The sequence below is a fragment of the Camelus dromedarius genome, chromosome 25, assembly GCF_036321535.1.
Source record: "Camelus dromedarius isolate mCamDro1 chromosome 25, mCamDro1.pat, whole genome shotgun sequence".
NCBI lineage: Eukaryota > Metazoa > Chordata > Mammalia > Artiodactyla > Camelidae > Camelus > Camelus dromedarius.
The window spans coordinates 19,842,061-19,860,395 of NC_087460.1; the positions used below are offsets into that span (position 1 = coordinate 19,842,061).

The 18,335-nt window shown below is 41.7% G+C and overlaps 1 protein-coding gene and 2 long non-coding RNA genes across 5 annotated transcripts in view; 2 read left to right on the forward strand and 1 right to left on the reverse strand.

Moving 5' to 3' along the window:
* AMN1 (antagonist of mitotic exit network 1 homolog) overlaps nucleotides 1-7,552 on the reverse strand; it is a 37,348-nt gene extending 29,796 nt beyond the window's left edge. The window contains exons 1-2 of one of the 3 annotated variants that reach the window (XM_031443840.2): nucleotides 7,437-7,549; nucleotides 1,557-1,701 (exon numbers count right to left, since the gene is read on the reverse strand). Coding sequence is in view for 1 of the 3 variants with exons in the window: in XM_031443838.2 (XP_031299698.2) it covers nucleotides 7,437-7,474 (38 nt within the window). In the remaining 2 variants the exon portion in view is untranslated. Of the gene's footprint in view, nucleotides 1-1,556; nucleotides 1,702-7,436 lie in introns of all 3 variants that reach the window. The other 2 variants (XM_031443839.2, XM_031443838.2) reach the window with 2 other exon arrangements.
* Nucleotides 87-4,546, forward strand: LOC135319324 (uncharacterized). Its single transcript, XR_010377835.1, has 3 exons — nucleotides 87-708; nucleotides 3,481-3,615; nucleotides 4,229-4,546. It is a non-coding gene; the product is annotated as an uncharacterized LOC135319324 (long non-coding RNA).
* A 173-nt stretch (nucleotides 7,553-7,725) lies between the features above and the next one.
* Nucleotides 7,726-11,069, forward strand: LOC116150321 (uncharacterized). Its single transcript, XR_004134009.2, has 2 exons — nucleotides 7,726-8,030; nucleotides 10,867-11,069. It is a non-coding gene; the product is annotated as an uncharacterized LOC116150321 (long non-coding RNA).
* Nucleotides 11,070-18,335: the final 7,266 nt, after the last annotated feature.

Genomic DNA, 18,335 nt, shown 5'->3' on the forward strand with positions numbered 1-18,335 from the left:
TTCTGCACTTGACCTCTGTGAGTAGGAGATGATTGGAAAAAAGTGAAGTCATATGTGCCAGTATGGGACACACCAATTTTGTGACCGTAAGGGACAGCAGTAATTCCAGGACCTAGGGAAGAACACTTTAGACCCCGGGAAGTGCTTCAGGAAGGGGAGGAATCAGTGCTCCCTTCGTCCTCTAGATCCAGCGCTGCACCTTGGCAGAACAACTGTATGGTCCACCTGGGTGAGGCAAGCAGCAGCTGCAGCTGATAATCCGACCTCCGCTGGGTTTCTCCTTGCTGTCCCTGTGTTACGGTAACAGAAAATTCACGTGGATATGGAAGGCCCTGAACTATTCTCCTTTGCCTAGCGTCTCTTCATGAGGGTATCAAGACATGGACCGGCACAACTCTGTTTCAACATTAGAGATATAAATGCATGTTACTCTTGATGTCCAAGTGATTGTGGGCCATTTTATGTGTAAAAATCAAGGCTGCAACTACTCAGTGACACTTGCCCATGTGATACAGGCAAAACAATGTCATGGTAATCCAAATCAAGTCTAACCATAAATCTAAACTAAAGTGACCTGTGTCTCTTTGTTTCATGTGCTTGTATGTAAAGAAGAACAGGCCGTGGAATATCTCTCGGTCGGGGTGGGGATTTCCATTCGGCTCACCTACTGTCCCTGCAGTCACTGACACCACCACCAGAGATTAACAGGTAAGCTTAAATTTCCTTGTACGGGTCATAATAGAGACTATCCCAGGCTGACACTACATCCTGGCTGTCTGAAAGGAGGCCTGCTGGCCTCCCCTGGGATGTACTCATAGTTGCTTGAGCCTGGGACCCTGGAAGCACAACTGAAGTCAACACGGTAGGTTGCCCTCATCCTCCTTTCTGAGCACTATTAATACCTTAGTTGATCACTGAATGACACAAATTGAATACATCTGGTCTTAGCCTCTGCTGATTAGATTACTCAGTGTGGTGAAGGACTGGCATACTCAGGTGATAATCTGTCAGAAGCCAAGGTGGTGAAATGTTGGGAAAAGCAGTCTTCTATGGGCTTTTCATGATCCTACCCATCTCGCTGGGACTGACAAGGATACGAGACCCTGATAAGCTTGATGTGGGCCCCTCTCAGGGTTGTGTTTACAAGGAGCAGCACTGCGGGGTAAAGTGATGTCTCCCTCCGGGACAGAGAAGTTGTTTACCGCTTGCTACGAAATGGAGAGTCCCCAAATCCAGTGTTTCTCTCCTGTAATCCAACCCACTGTTTGTGCAGGCAACCATCTGGGCCTTCTGTGTTGCTGCTGCGTGGAGGTCAAGAGGAAGTATTATCAACATGCTACTGCTCACGCTGCCTGCTGTACAATGAGTAATAAAATCCTTTGTGTCTCTCACCCAAGGCTTTGGTCTTCTACCAGCAGCCATGAAACAGGACAAAGCTAAAACACGTATTAGCTTAAGGAAGAGTCAAGTCAAATTCTGCAGTCACTCCCCTAATATTTCCCTTTCTGCAGATTTTAGCTATATTTTAAATGTTTCCTTTTTTCCACAATACCAACCTTTTGTCTCCCCCCTCCCTCTCCTGTTAAGACTTTTTCATCTTGTTCTTGGCCTCTTCTCTGAGCTCAGGCTGTGCCATGTGTTCCACACAGTAAAGGGTGTCCTCTTTCTGCTCCAGTTCCCTCCAGCAGCACTAGCAGGGAGCTGAGACAGAAACAAATATTTCTTAAAATGCTGCTATGAGAATTATTAAAAGGCTCATAAAGACCATTCAAAAAGCCTGTTGGTCAAACAAAGCAAGTTTCAAAAATCTGCTGCTGCAAAAGTTTACCAGGGCTTTGATGATGTCTCCGTAGGGGAAAGCTGGGGAAGAGCACCCTCAGGATTTGGGGAGTAGCCCAAGCAGTTTAAGAAAGTTCTTCCCCCCCAGGATGGGAGTGGGTCAGGGTTAGGCAGAATCTGTGGCCCAGCAGTCTCACTGATGGACACAGGGTCTTGACGTCAGGCTTATGGACAATCTATCCTGATAAACATAATGCTTGACTGAACAATGAAATATTTATTCTAACAAACTAATGTTTATTTACATAAACTGACTGCAAACACTTTCTAGAACAAAAAGTTATATTAACATAAGTAATCTCAGTTCTCAAGCCTAAAGGTTGACACAGGTGGTCTCAGTTCTCAAGAAAAAATGAAAAATTGGTCAGTTAAAACTTAACAAATCTTTAAAAGCTGTAAAAAACAAAACAAAACAAAAACAAAACAAAACAAAACAAAACAAAAAAACTGTGGTGAGGAAAGAGGTAGATATCTTATCCAGTATGAATTGCTCCAAATTTTATAGTTAAAAGAAACAACCTATTAATATTTAGCCAGTAAGTTATATGATGAATTAATCTAAAAAAGCAATGGCTTTGGGCAAAATGGCCTGCTTCTAATGTCAGCGTTGTGTAAAATTTAGTCTTTGGCCTCCTCTTCCTCACTCTATATCCTTTCCCTTAAACTTAACCATGGCTTCCTCCACCATCTACAAGGTATTTACTCCTAATCTTAGACTTAATCCTTGATATCTCTTTCAGATTAAATATTGTATTTTTCCAAAATAGACATACAGATGGCCAACAGGTACATGAAAAGATGCTCAACATCACAAATCAGGGAAATACAAATCAAAACTATAATGATAAATCACCTCACACCAGCCAGAATGGCCATTATCAAAAAGACAACAAATAACAAGCACTGGGGAGGATGTGGGGAAAGGAAATTCCTGTGCACTGCTGGTGGGAATGTAAATTGGTAGAGGCACTGTGGAAAAGGGGAGAAGTGGGTGAACTGTTGTTGTTAGTTTACAGAAATTGTATAATAATTTTTAAAAATATGTATTTCTAACAGCCTACTTGATATTTCAACTGGATGTTCTGATTAATTTTCCTGATAGGACATTTACTCCCCCACAATTATCTAATGATACCAGCATTCTCCTGGTCAATGAAGCTAAAAACTTGGGAGTATTTTTTTACTTTTGTCTTTCCTTGGTTCCTTTATTCAAAACTCTTCGCCATATCTCAGATCCAGAGGATTCTCTGTGGCAGGGCTACTCCAAGTGCTAGTCAGTAAGGGGATCAGGAGCTTAGTCAAGGATGTAAGCTGAGCAGTTTCCCTCCTGGAGAAGCCCCATCCTCTGGACTAAACAGTGCACTCAGTAAAACGGTTCACTGCTATTCTGGATCAAGCTATCCTGTTACTAAGGTAATAGAAACCAAGGTAACCCAGAAATAACTTGCTGACCAACTGTCAGTCTGACCATAACTTGTCCCTAAACATTAGAAAATACTATTCTAAAGGCAAATATGGACCTTTACATGGGAGACAACACCCTTGTATGACAATGAAGGTCATACGGTCATCTTTTTGTTTTAATTCCAAGTCTTGGATAATTTTTCTTAATGTGTTATTGTTTCCTCTTTTGTCATTAAGCACTATACTCCTCTGGGCCATTTTGCTGTCCGTGACATAAGACCTGACTGTTCACACCATACAGAAACCTTCCTAGGTGGAAACTTACCTACAACACTGCCTCCTAAAATAAGACATCCCTCTGTTTATCCTGTGGTAAGTAATCGTGACATGGTTCAATATTGTAAGGCACTAACGCAATATTAAAAGGCTTATTTGCACCAGGTCCAAAAAGCTTTCTGTGATCTGCTGTGGGTGTTCTCAAAGCAGTGGACAAGAACAGAAAGCTCAAAAGGCTAAATGAATATTATCCCCAATACCTGCCATCCCATTCTTAATGGTGGAAGAACGGTCTCAGAATTGTTTGTCTCAACTGGCCATTTAAGTAAAATAGAAAAAAACTGGTTAATGATCACAAGTGTACTGTAAAACCTTCAGAAGGAAAGGAGGATGTTTAAACCAACTAGGCTCTTTCTTAATACGTTAAATTGCATGGGAAGCATCGTCAAATAAAGGTGATGTTTTACCTCTCATAGGTTATATTTGTATGGATATATATTATTGATATAAGTGTTTCAGAAATTACATGAAATTCCTAGAAATCTGACATATCTTGGTATAATGTTATCAGTTACTATTCTAGTTATTATCTTATAATATTGTGTCACAGAAATAATCAAATTTACCTGTCAACTGCATCATTTTTTTTTATAGTGAACTCTCACCAGATCTTTAATGATGGCTATTAAAAATCTTTTGTCATTCACAGCCAGTTACTGTTTTACTCTTAATTCTTCTCTGAAAGCATTTACAATCATCTACAGGCCAAAATGCTTTGTCTTTATGGAGATTCATGGAAAAGATCCTGACAAGCACTCTATAATAAAGGCATCTGATAACTTTAAGATCATACCACTTCAAACTGAGTAAGGATGGAGAACTCTAATGGAGAAACTATTTAATTCATAAAACTGCTAACCCAAGATCAAGCAAAACAAGAATTAACTACATGGGACCAAATGAACTGATGAAGATAATTATGATTTTTATGACTTCGTTTGAAACACTGTTGGTTCTTTAATGTCTGTTTTCCAGATTTAAAGAACCTCTTTTCTGTTAAGCTATTTATAACTTACAACAACTTGAAGTAGTATACTTTTGTTAACAAAAAAGAAACATGTATCTTTTTCTCCTTATCTGATCCCTTCAGAATTAAACAACCAAACAAACCAACAAACCCCTCTTAACAAGTATTCTTATTTTCATGGCAATATAGATATTTGCACAAATTCAGTAACAATCAGTTCTCCTTATTACACGACATACTGGACGAGTCCTTTGCTTGGCTTCTTAGCATAAAGAGGCTTTTAAAGATCTAATCTGAATTTTCTTATTATCAGTTTTAAGGATTTAAGGTTGACTTTATGGAGCCAATAAAACCCCCTGGAAAACAACCAGAGCTTTGACTGGAATATCATATTTGAGGATGTGCATAAAATCACTATTCTTATTGCACTTACGTAAATAAGCCAAGTTTAAAAGACTAAAGTTATAGAGTTGTTTTACAAACGAATTAGCCATTCTGATTATCTTTGGTAAAAATGAGGTGACTACAGAACAAAAAATTATGTTTAAACAGAAAACTTTGGCATACCCATAATCAGAGTCTAATCCTGTTCATTGCCTTTGAGATTCTGTATCTTTCTGTAAACTGGATTGGATCCTGAACTCTGTGAGTCTTCTCCAATATCTGGCTATGACTCTCCAATCTAGTATCTCCAGTTTTCTCCCAGCCTTCTGACCTGAAATAAAAACTAAAATTACCTTTTCCCCAAACCCTACAAGCTAAAGCTGTAGGTAGGTCTTGATACAACTTCAGAGAAATCACCATAACAGGTCATGTATAGACAAAAAAACCCTTCATAACTACTTGTGTGCGGGCCACTCAGAGAGCTCCCCAGAACACCTGATGACATCAACAAACACATTCAAACTGCAAACCAGGAAAATCTATCAGTTTGAAACGGCCATCTTATTCCACCATCTAAACATTAGTGCTCAAGTCCAGAAATTTTCTTGACCGGCTGGTTCTCTAGACTCAAAAACTGCCTTTATAATTTGCTCCAACTATTAAACTTTGTCTTTCTTTTGTTTCCATAGAAATGCTTCTTAAGTACCTGATTGCTCACACCATGTAGAAGCCTACCTAGATGGACACTTACCTACAACACCGCCTCCTAAAATAAGACTTCCTCCTATTTATCCTAAGTCATCATGACATGGTTCAGTACCGTAAGGCACTAACGCAATATTAAAAGGCTTATTTTCACCAGGTCCAAAAAGTTTTCTGGGATCTGCTTCCCAAAGAAGACAATGTGCCCCACACATCAGAACCTAGACACTTAATTTATTGGAAAAGACGTGAACAAAAGACTGAACTTAAATCTCATTAGGAGAGACCTTATCCTCTGCAAAATTTCTACAATTACAGCAAGAATCTATATATTCTCTAACCAGAGTTACATTAGACAATTGCATTGCCTTAGACACCCAAACCACCCAAGACTGAGGGGCATGTACTGTAACTGGCAAAAAAAAAAAAAAAAGTCGTTTCTATGTTAATAAATCAAAAAAATCTTAAAGATTAGATGCCAATCTTTCATCAAATAGGCAACGTTTCTTCCCTTGATTATTCAATTGGTTAAGTCAAGGCTCTTGCAAATCTATGCTCTGAAGAATTTTTCAGTCCTTGGCTATTATTCTCCCCACAGTCAGCATATTAACCTCCCTAGTGCGCTGTATCCCCTCAAGATTTTTAAATGCCTTTCAGCAGCCACTCACACGTCAAATATTATCCATTAGGATTAGACAACCAGAAGACCTCAGTGATCCACTGCCCACATCTAGGGTGACTATGCAACTGTCAACAACAGCTATTAATTATGTGACCATCCATCCCAAAGACCACATCAAAGGTGGTAGCCAGAGTAACACTATATTGGTTTACATTCAGCTTGCTGAATGATCAAAAGAGGGGGAGTTTTAAAAAAATAAAATAAAGTGGAGACGATGCTTGAAAATCTCCAAGTAGACCAAACCAATTAGGCCACGTAAGTGAAACCAAATATAGTCTATTTCATGAACATAAATGAAACCTAACAGGTTATTTCTTGCAAATGCCTCAACTGAAGTCGTCTTCTTAAAACAGCATAACATAATCACTTTTAACAAGTCCCCTGCCATCTGTAAACGCCCACTGTAATAACCATTGTAACGGTGAGGCGACTTCTTCAAGATCACTGTGCTTCTCGTTTCTCCCTCAATAAAATATTCATGACAAGTAAAGCTCTCTGAAATCTCTTTTAATACTAGGCAGGCTTCTAAGTATTTAAACATGCTAAATTTATTCCTCACTACAACGCCATGAGACAGCTACCGTTATTACACTCATTTTGTAGATTAAGAACTCGGGCACAGAGAGGTCAAGTTACTCTCCCATGGTTGCACAGCTGGTTAATGGCAGAGCCGGGAGCTGAACTCAGCAAGCGCACTCAGGGAGTTGAGCGCTGGGTCAAACAATCGGTATCTACTCCCGTTACAGTAACTGGGTGGAACTTGGCTGAAGGCTTCTGACAGCCCCATCTAGTGTTTTGTTTTGTTTTGACCAAGGCTTTCAGCTCCCGTCAGAGACAGGCCGCTGCCAGCAAGCGCTCGGGCGCGGAGCTGTCAAGGCTGACTACGGGTTCGGACCCCATCTGCGGGCAGGGAACAGCGGGGCGAGCCTGCCCGCAGCCCACTGAACAGGACTGTCCTCAACGAGGAGCCGACACCACCTGCGGGACCCGGGAACGCGAACAACCGCGGGGCCTGCTCAGCGGTCGGGAGGCGGGAAGGGGGCGGGGAAGGGGAACGGCGCGGGGCGGCGGGCGCCGCGGTGCCGGGGCGGGGCAAAGGGGAGGCGGGCGGGGCGGACTCACAGATCCAGCAGCTGACTGACCCGCTGCGGGCAGGGCATGGCGGCCGCCCTCGGGAGCCTCTTCCGCCGTGGCGGGGCCGTGCGAGCCTGGCCGACAGAGACCGCCCGGCAACCCCGCCCCCGCGCAACGTCACCGTGACGTCACCCGCCCCTTCCGGCGGCCGCGCGCCGCGGCGCTCGCGACGGCACAGGGAAGGCGGGGCGACGAGGCGGAGAGGAGCCCCGGGCTCTGCGGCGGGAGTCGTTGTCCCAGCGGCCCGCGGCCCGCGGCCCGGCCCGCCCGGCGCGCGGCCGAGCCCGGCACCCTCCGGCCGCGCGTTGCCGCGCGCCCGCCGCTCTCGCCACCGCGCTGGTTCGATGCCGGGCCGTGCGTTTGGCGGTGCACACCCGAGGCCCCCTGGGTACACGCTCCATGACCGTCGGCCGGAGCGTTTAGAGGAGCCGGGAATGACTGCCGTTTACCGCGCACTTTCTGTGATGCACACGCTGAGCTACGTGCTCTCAGTAGTTAGCCTTGTTCCTTTAATCCTGTGAACTCGGAATTACATATCCGTATTTGCCAGATGAGGACACTACGTGTCTCCAGAGAGGCTCAGTAAGAATTTCTTCACGGCGGGGAAGGGGCTCTTGTTCAATCAGAAAGGTTTCTAAAGAAGGGACACCTTTCCCCAGGTGGAATTCTCTCTCCTTGGGGCCTTGCTACTTTTTGGTGTGTGCTTTCATTCTTGTTGTAAAGTAATTTGTCGTCTATGTCTTTCTCCCTTTTGAAAACTCTTGAAAGTTGGAACTGAGTCTTTTTCATCTCTTCAGGTTGCTGCTCGTTTTATCAGCACACGTTTACCAAGCACTGGAAGAGGGCAGGGATTGTGTTGGGTGCTGAGGATTCTGTGGTGAACGCTTGAGCGAGACGAATAAAAGGACAATCAGAATAACTGTTAAATGCTAAGACGGAGTTACGGGAACACCCATGGAGGGGCTGAAGGAGCAGGTCAGAGAGAAAAGCCTGGTTTGTTAGGGACTGCAAATAGTTCAGAATGGCTACAGTGGAGAGAGGTGAGAAGCGGATGCAGAGCAGGAGATGGCAGACTTTTCCAGTAAAAGGCCAGATAGTAAATATTTTAGATTTCGTGGGACATCCTTGTTACTGAACTAGGGTCCCCTCACCCTACTGGAAGCCAAGCCAGTCTACTGACACTGGCTTGTGGTGAAGGAAATTGCAGGGCGCCAGGCAAGGAGAACAGGCAAACTGATGCTCAAATAGACAGAACCTCTCCCGATGGCTTTCAGGCAAAGGTTCTTAAAGGCAGCATTAGGGGTGACGGTCACAGTGTGTGTGATCAGCTTGTGGACGTTTCTGTGATTGGTTGATGGTGAGGTAACAGGGTGATGTTTAGTGAATCATCAACCTTCTGGTGTCTAAGTGCTTATGTTCAGCAGGTAGTCAACATCCTCTCCCAGGTAGGGATCTTAGTTTTTGCAGAATAATTCAAAGCTGTACACTGGATTGTTATCTGTAGCCTTTCAGGAGGAACTAGGGAGCCCTGTGGCTATTGTTCTAATCATTAAATGCTTGAGACTGCTGTTTGGAACTTGGGGAATGCCACGTAAGAAATAGGAGACATGAGGGGCTTGTACCCAGGAAGACCCTGCAGGGTCTTGCTTTGTTTCAGTCACCCCTTTTTGATACTCCTCAATCCTGAAGGGAAGAGGGGCTGGACAAGAAAGGGAATAAAGTTTAGGATAAGAGCAGTTAATCATAAACTCTGCGGGGGAACTCGGTTTCATCCTTGCTTGGTCACAGCTACTCAACTTGTAGCTCAAGAGGAGCCGTAGATGGTACGAATGGGGTGGTGGGGTGGGGCTGTGTTCCAATAAAACTTTATGGACACTGAAGTGTGAATTTCATATAGTTTTCAGTGTCCTGAAAGATCATCATATGATTTTTTTTGACCATTAAAAAACGTAAACACCTTAAACTGCAAACTGTACAAAAAACAGGCAGTGGGCTGAATTTGGGTGGCTGTGGCAGTGTGCCTTCTGATCTAAAAAGCTAAATGGGGCATGATGGCTTGTGTTAAACACCTTGGGCTTTGTCTGTAGTACTTTGTGCAGAGTCATAGATGGGTTTGAAGCAAGGACAGGACATGCATAGGAAGGATGAGTTTTAGAAAGACCTCTAGCTGTTAAGTGGTAAATGAATTGTAGAGATCAGCGGTGGAGGCTTGGAGACCAGACAGGAGTCTTTGATAATAGCCTAAAGTAATAGCAGTCGACTGGGTGGACAGATTCAAGAGGTAATGGAGGGAGAGCCAACAGTAGGATTTAGAGATTGGTTGGAATTGGGGTGGACGAAAGAGAAGACTCAAGGCTAGCTTCTAGGCTTTGGGTTTGGAGAATTGTGGCATACGGTGGTGCCACTTAATGAGCTGAGAGAATTAGAGGGGTCTTTTGAAGAGGGGGGGCATTAAATTTTGGACATGTGAATTTTGAAGTGTCTATGGAAAAATACAGGCTTGGAGCTATAGATCTGGAAATTATGCTGGTTTGCTTTTAAAGGAGAGATTGAACAGCAGTGATAGTACATGTATTTACTTACGACTTGAGTAATTTGGGGGAAGAATCCTCTGATTCTCTGCTGCTCTGGAAGTTGTTTAGGTCTTGGAAGACCTTGGCAGATCAGATAAGGGAAGGTCTTCATGGTCCTTCCTGTCTGTCGAGTGCCGCCAAGTCTGAGTGCTGCGCAGCTGACTGTCTAGGTCTTCCCATTGATTACTTGGTTCTTCAAGATCAGAAAAATGCAAGTCACTGCCCCAGTATCATGAACTGTTTAGCTTTGAGTGCCTATGTTCTTCTAGATAATCAAAAGAAGATTTCACAACAGTTTTTTTTTTTTTACAAAAATGTCAATTATATAAAAACGTAGGATAACAAAGTTCTAGCTATTTCTAGCCAGTAGTTTTAAAGGTCAAAGATGTTTAAACCCTCATGGTATCACAGTTCTTAGAACTATTTTTACAGTCATTTCCTGCAGATTTTAGGACTGCAAGTATTTACAAACCAGCCTCTCAGATACTTATTGTAAATGTATTAAGATACTTATCGTAAATGTATTCAGATACTTATTGTAAATGTAAATGTATTAATTCAACTTACCTGTTGAATAAGGTAAGTCTGATGTCTGTTGTGGTTGCTTTAACATTCTCATCTCATTCCTCCCTTACTCTATAGCAGTGATGTGGTTTAGGAACTGACCCCTTCTTCAGAGGTGGGTCTGGATTAAGGCTTATCAGTGATTACTGCGGTGATTGATTCAAGGGTCAACAGGCCTAGACTAATCAAGAAATCAGAATATTCCTTCAGCCACAGAGATGGGCTCAAGAATGGGCATGTGACTCATTCAGGGCCAATAAGCAAGAAACGTTTTTCTGCAGATTCCTGGGAAAGAAGTTTCATCAAATTTATTACAGTGCTTTATGAAGCAACACTGTTCTCAGCATTATCCTTCTGAATGAAATGAAGTAAGAAAACAGTGTAAGAGAATCACAGAACAGCCAGAGTCCTGATCAAACCATGCCTGAATACCACCGCTCCTCTCTACTGTCAAATGACAAAAATAAAACAATCTAGCAACGAGTGTGATGTCCTTTTATTCAAGGGGAAACAATCTATGGATTGGGGGGATACACTGCCTCACAAGCAGTGCAGCACTCTCCCTGAGGGATGTTTGGGTAAGAGGGAATCTTAGTGTCTGAAGCAGCAGTGAGGAAGACTAGGAGGTCAGGGATTTCCTTATAAGGCTAGCAGTTCAGTCGGGGAATAAGGAGAGAGTATTTGGCTTAAGTTGATTGCCTGGGGTTGCATATCTGAGAACAAGGAAATCATTACAGATTCTTGGCAGTTGGGGATTGGCTGGTTGGATATACTGCACTTGTGGTCAAGCAGAGCATTTATAGGAACAAGAAAATTATCAAAGTTTGGGTTTGCTGACATGGCACCCCGGGCAGGAGCAGCTCCATCTTGGGCCTAGAAATTGATTTCCACGCTACTTTCTGTTACATCATTCAGTTAATCCCCTTTGTTGTTGATAAAATTAGTGGACTTGGGGTTTCTGTTTCTTATATATTCATAGAAGTTACCAGCGTATAGATGGAAATTAAAGATACAGGAATAGATGAGCTCACCTGATGGATGTATATAGAGTGAGAGCAACAATTCTTTGGAGAGAGAGCTCAGGAATAGCAATTGGCTGGCAATTGACACTGAGAAGGAGCAGCCAGAGAGGAAGGGAAAAAACTGGGTGCTTCAGAAGATAAACATGATCAAAATTGTTACAGGCTGCAGAGAGGTCAACTGAGATAATGCTTGACAATAATTTAGCAACAACGAGGTCATTGAGGGTCACTGAGGTGGTGGTGGAGGACATAGCCTGTTTATAATGAGAGGAATGAATGGGGGATGAGGAAAAGAACACTTAAATAGCCCAACTCTTACTCACAAATACTTGATCAGATGAATTGCGCTTCTATTTAGACTCAGGCTGAGAAGAAAAGTGGATTGTCTAAGGCTATCGAGCTCTGCTTCAAAGAAGGTAAAATGGGGCAATTCAGACCTACCATTTATGGACCTATTTACCAGCTGTCCAGCATGATAAAATACTTACGTGAGCTCCTGTCATCGTCAGATAAGTCTGAAGTATCCTGCTATTTTTATGGAGGAAAGAGAGCTTTCCCAAATAAAAGATGTGTCAGACTCCAAAGACCATGCTTCTTCTACCTTTGAGTGCTCAGGAGAGAGGCTTATGGCATCCAGGACCAGCAAGAGAAAAGGGATTAAGCATTTCACGATGGTGATGGCAGAGCATTAAGCCAGGGTGGGGCCCGTGCAGCTGCATAAGTGGCCTATCCCCCAAGCTGGCTCTCAGTGCATCCAGCCTCAGGACGTCCCGAGAAAATCAGTTCTAACTACTGATGATTCAGGAACTCTTGTCAAAATAAAATTCAGAGACAAATGTGAACACAGGGAGAGATTTTTACAAGCAGTGCTAGGGAACCAGGCTTTCAGAACTAGTGGCTCATCAGAAAGACTAAGAGGAATTTACAGCTCCGATGATAAGTTCAGATACGGCAGTTGACAGCTCAGATTGGACAAGAACAAGATGTCCCTGTCTTTGGTAAGGGAAACAGGATGTTCTTGTTTTTGTGGCTTATCTTGGGAGGCAAAGCTTCTAGGACTTCCTGTTTGTCAAGGCTTTTAGGAGGTTACAGTTATTCGTGGTTTATCTTGGAATGCAAGGTTACTAGGAACAGAAGTCTTTTCTGGCACATGATCAGTGATTTGTGGCCAGGGCTGGGCAAAGGGCAAGATGTCATTTTCCCTCTCTTGCCTCTTTGCTTGTGTGTTCGCTTTGCTGTAGTTTCCTCTAGCTTAGACCCTCCTCCATTTCCTTCCCTCACTATCATACAAAGAAAACTTTATATTGTTTGTTCCTCTGGGTAGGTTACGTAAGCATATAAGCAATATTACTTTCCTTAAATCATGCTATTAATTCCTAGTGTGTGTATAAAAATATAAGTATATATATCTATATATAAAATGGTTAAGTATATCTCATGCTATATGTACGTGAATCTTGGGTCAGTGAGAACATGTAGATGGCAATAAGTTGTTCAAATCATCTTTACATGTCATATCTGAAAATACAAGAATTGACTATGAGTTAGGTTCCTCATTCTTAAGCCATACTGCTTATATTTGGATTCAAATAGCAATTGCTCTTCTAATATTAATTTTCAATTCAGTATAACATATACATCACTGTCTATTACCAACCCCGTATCACTTCAGTTGGCTATTGTTAGAGTGGCCAGACTAGGCCCAAGATTGAGTCATTTATACTAAGCCCACACCTGCAAAGCAGAGATTAACTAAGTTGCTATGCTTTGCTCTCCCCAGAACAGAAGACTTAGGCCAGGCAGTCAACACTTTCCTGCTCAGCACAAGGTACTTGACCTGGCTCCAGGATTTTGCTTTGCTCCGTATAATAGATGTAACCCTGCTTTAACCAATCAGATGCCCAGTATAACTTCCTTATTTCTCCTTGCTTTGGTCTGTAAACATTTCTTGCCTTGTATGGCTCTTTGGGGCTCCTTTCTGTCTGCTAGATTAGATGCTGCCCATTCATGAATTGCTGAATAAAAGCCTACTTATCAGTAAGTTGTGTCTGGAAAATGTTCTTTTAACAGTGTCAGTGACAACTGTGAATGTTTATAGGGTGGTCAGAGGCATGCCTTGCACTCAGGATTTCACTAGTTCTAACTCATATAATCCTCAAAGTAACCCTGATTGGTAGGTATTGTTAACATTATCATCCATCTTCCAGATGAGGAAACAGAGGCCTAAAGAGATTAAGAAACATGCCAAGTCCACATGGCTTATCGGTAGTAAAGCTGGGATTTGAAGCCAAGCAATTGGGCTGTAGAGCTGGGTTCTTAAGCCCATAGTTAGGAGCTACAAGCAAAAGAATCCAACTGGATGCCTTCCTCACACCATATACAAAAATAACTCAAAATAGATTAAAGACTTAAGTGTGAGACCTGAAACCATAAAAATCCTGGAAGAAAACATAAGCAGTATGCACTTGGCCATTGGTCTTAGCAATATTTTGCGGAGTACATCCCCTCAGGCAAGGGAAATAAAAGCAAAAATAAACAAATGGGACTACATAAAACTAAAAAGCTTTTGCATAGCAAAAGAAACTATCAATGAAACGAAAAGGCCACTTACTAAATATAAAGATATTTGTGAATAATACATGCAATGAGGGATTAATATCTAAAATATACAAAACTCATACAACTCAACAGCAAAAAAACAAAAAAAGCCAATTAAAAAATGAGCAGAGGACATGAACAGATATTTTTCCAAAGAAGACACATAGATGACCAACAGATACATGAAAAGATGCTCAACATCTCTAATTATCAGGGAAATACAAATCAAAATCACCTCACACCTGTCAGAATGGTATTAACCAAAGATAAGGGTTGGTGAGGATGTGGAGAAAAAAGAACCCTCATGCACTATTGGTGGGAATGTAAATTGTTTCAGCCACTATGGAAAAGACTAAAGAGATTCCTCAAAAAATTAAAAACAGAACTAGCATATAACCCAACAATCCCACTCCTAGGTGTTTATCCAAAGAGAACAAAAACACTAGATCAAAAAATATATATACACCCTTATGTTTACTGCAGCATTATTTACAGCAGCCAAGGTATGGAAGCAATCTAAGTGCTTATCAATAGATGAATGGATAAAGATGTGGTATAAAAAGTACAGAAATCTCGGGAGGGTGGGTATATAGCTCAGTGGTACAGCACATGCTTAGCAATTGTGAGGTCCTGGATTCAATCCCCAGTATTTCCACTGGGAAAAAATATATATTGTCATTTGGGACAACATAGATGAATTTACAGGATATTGTGCTAAATGAAATTAAGCCAGACAGAGAAAGAAATATAGTATAATTTCATTTATATGTGGAATCTAAAAACCAAAACAAATGAAAAAATATAACAAAATGAAACAGAGTCATAGCCACAGAAGGGAGGAGAAGAGAAGTATGTGAGGTACAAGTTTCTAGTTATGAAATAAATGAGTCATTGGTATGAAGTGTACATTGTGGGGAATATAGTTAATAATTGAATAACATCTTTGTATGGTGGTAAGTAGTAAATATGTCATGGTGCTCATTTTGAAATATATAGAAATACTGAATCACTATGTTGTGTAACAGGAACTAACATAGTGTTGTAAGTCAATTATACTTCAAAAACAAACTCATAGAAAAAGAGATCAAATTTGTGGTTACCAAAGACAGTGGGTGGGGAGGAAGAATTAGATGAAGGCATTTAAATGGTACAAACTTCCAGGTACAAGGTAAATAACTACCAGGGTTGTAAAGTACCACATGATAAGTAGAATTATCACTGCTGAATGTTATATATGAAAGTTGTCTTGAGAGTAAATTTTAAGAGTTTTCATCATAAGGAAAAATTTTTTCTATTTCTTGACTATTGTATCTCATGAAATGATAGCTGTTCACTAAACTTATTGTGGTAATCATTTCATAATGTAAGTCAAATCATTATGCCGTACACCTTAAACTTATACAGTGCTGTATGTCAATCATGTCTCAATAAAATTGGAAGAAAAAATAATAAAGTCTTGCTATTGTGATGCTGTCAATTTCTCCCTTTATATTTGTTAATAGTTGCTTTATATATTTAGGTGCTCCTAAGTTGGGAGCATATATTTACAATTATTATCTTGTTGGATTGATTCCTTTATCATTATATAATATCCTTCTTTGTCTTTTGGTACAGTCTTTTTTTTAAGTGTATTTTGTCTGATATTGTATTGTTACCCGGGCCTTCTTTTCCTTTCCTTTTACATGGAATACCTTTTCCATCCCCTCACGTTGAGTCTGTGTGTGTAGTTAGACCTGAAGTGAGTCTCTTGGAGGCAGCGTATAAATGGGTCTAGTTTTCGTATCCATTGAGCCACCCTGTGTCTTTCAATTGAAGCATTTAGTCATTTACATTTCATTATTAATAGGTATGTACTCGTTGCCATTTTGTTTATTGTTTTCTATTGTTTTTATAGTTCTTTTTCCCCTTTCATTTGCTCTCTTTCCTTATGGTCTGATGACTATCCTTAGTGTTAGTTATGTCTGGATTCCTTTCTCTTTGTTTGAGTGTGTATTTGTATGTTTTTGGTCTGTGGTTACCAAGAGGGAAAACAAGTGTATGTATGTGTTTGTGTGTATGTATGTATGTATGTGTGTGTGTATTTATATATATATATATTTATTTATTTATTTATTTGTTTATTTTAAGTTGATGATCTCTTAAGTGTGAATGCCTTCTAACAGTCTTGCATTTTGACTCCTCCCCTCAACGTTGACTGTTTCTAACATCATATTTGACATCTTTTTGTTTTGTGTATCCATTAGCTACTTATTGTGGGTATAGCTGCTCTTACTGCTTTTGTCTTTTAACCTTTCTACTAGCTTTATAAGTGGTTAATCTATTAACTTTACTGTATGTTTGCCTTTACTAGCGAGACTTTTTTTTCCTTTGCGTAGTTTTCCCATTTCTAGCTGTGCTCTTCTACTTCCTGCTTAGCAAAGTCCCTTTAACATCTCTTATAAAACCAGTTTAGTGGTGCTGAATTTTTTTAGCTTTTGCTTGTCTAAAAATTACTGATTTCTCTTTCAAATCTGAATGATAGATACCTTGCCAGGTAGAATATTCTTGGTTGTAGATTTTTTTCCTTTCATCACTTTGAATATATCATGCTATTCCTTTCTGGCCTGCAAAAGGTTCTGCTTGAAAAGTCAGCTGACAGTCTTATGGGAGTTTCTTTGGCCCACTGGTGACAGGGGCTGGGTCTGGAGATGGGGAGGGATCCAGGACAGGTGCCTGCCCACTGGTGGGCAGGTAAGCCCCAGCGCTAATAGGCTGGAGGGAAGACTCTAAAATGGTGCTTGTCAGCAGCATTGTCCTCATGGCAGAATGAGCTTACAAAAATGGCTGCCACCAGTGTCTGTGTCTCCAGTAGGAGCCACAGTTGCCTCCTACCTCCCCAGGAGGCTCTCCAAGATCGGCAAGTGGGTTTGACCCAGGCTTCTTGCAAATTACTACCTCTGTGCTGGCTCTTGGAGCATGAGGGATTTTGCATGCTCCCTCTAAGAGTGTAGTCTGTCTCCTACAGCCCTCTGGGTCTTCCATAAGCAAGCCCCACTGGCCTTCAAAGCCAGATGTTCTGGGGGCTTACCTTCTTGGCGTAGGACCCGTGGGCTGGGAAGCCTGATGTGGGACTCAACCCCCCACTCCTTGGGAGGAACCTCTGAAACTGTGATTACCCTCCCACTTGTGAGTTGCCCACCCCGGGATGTGAGTTTTGACTACACTGCGTCTCTACTCCTCCTACCCATCTCACTGTGGTTTCTTCTTTATGTTTTGGTTGCGGCAAATCTTTTCTGCTCGTTTCCAGGTTCTCTTAGATAGTTGCTCTATAAACAGTTGTGATTTTGGTGTGCCCGTGGGAGGATGCAAGCTCAGGGTTTCTCTACTCTGCCAACTTGACCACATCTCCAATTTCTCAAGACTTCTGGGCAGAAAAACGGCAAAAATAAGACTAAAATGTAGCCAGTCCCTTGTCTGATACATTTTCTAAACCTGATCTTTAGGTTATAACTTTGAAAGGAGCTAATGGCAAACAGAATAAAGGTAAGCCACGTGAATCACTACTTTATTATCCTACTGTGTACAGGTTATTTCTCAGTATGAGTGTCCTTAATTTATACCAGTGTGAAAATATGTGCTCTTTTTATTTAATTTCTTTTTATATCTCATTTTATATCATACTCCAGATTGGAAACAACAGTGCCCATGATCGTGAGTTCTTGGGCACTGTCAAAATGTTCCATTAGCTGGACCCTTGATTCAGTTTGCTTCTAGGCTGTGGATCCGTGCCTTTCAAATTCTCATGAGTTTGAGGCATACAGTTTATGACTTAGGCTCAAAGGCAGGAAACAACTGGGCAAGCTCAAACAGGGTAGTGAGGAGGTATTAATAATAAAGAGGCTGTTTACAAAGGCTTAAGCACAGCTAAGGGAAAGCAGAGGCAAGGATGTTTCAATGCCTTAGGACTGGCAATAGCAGGAAGGGAGTCAGGACTCTCCCAGTCCTGAAAGGGCCTGGAGGAAGCTGCTACCACAACCTGGAGAGAATGGACATAGGTGAGGCCACCCAAAAGGAGCCATGGCCTTTGGGTCGGTGAGGAACACAGCCAGTCTGTGACAACGCAGCCAGGAGGGAGCTGAAAGAATAAACAC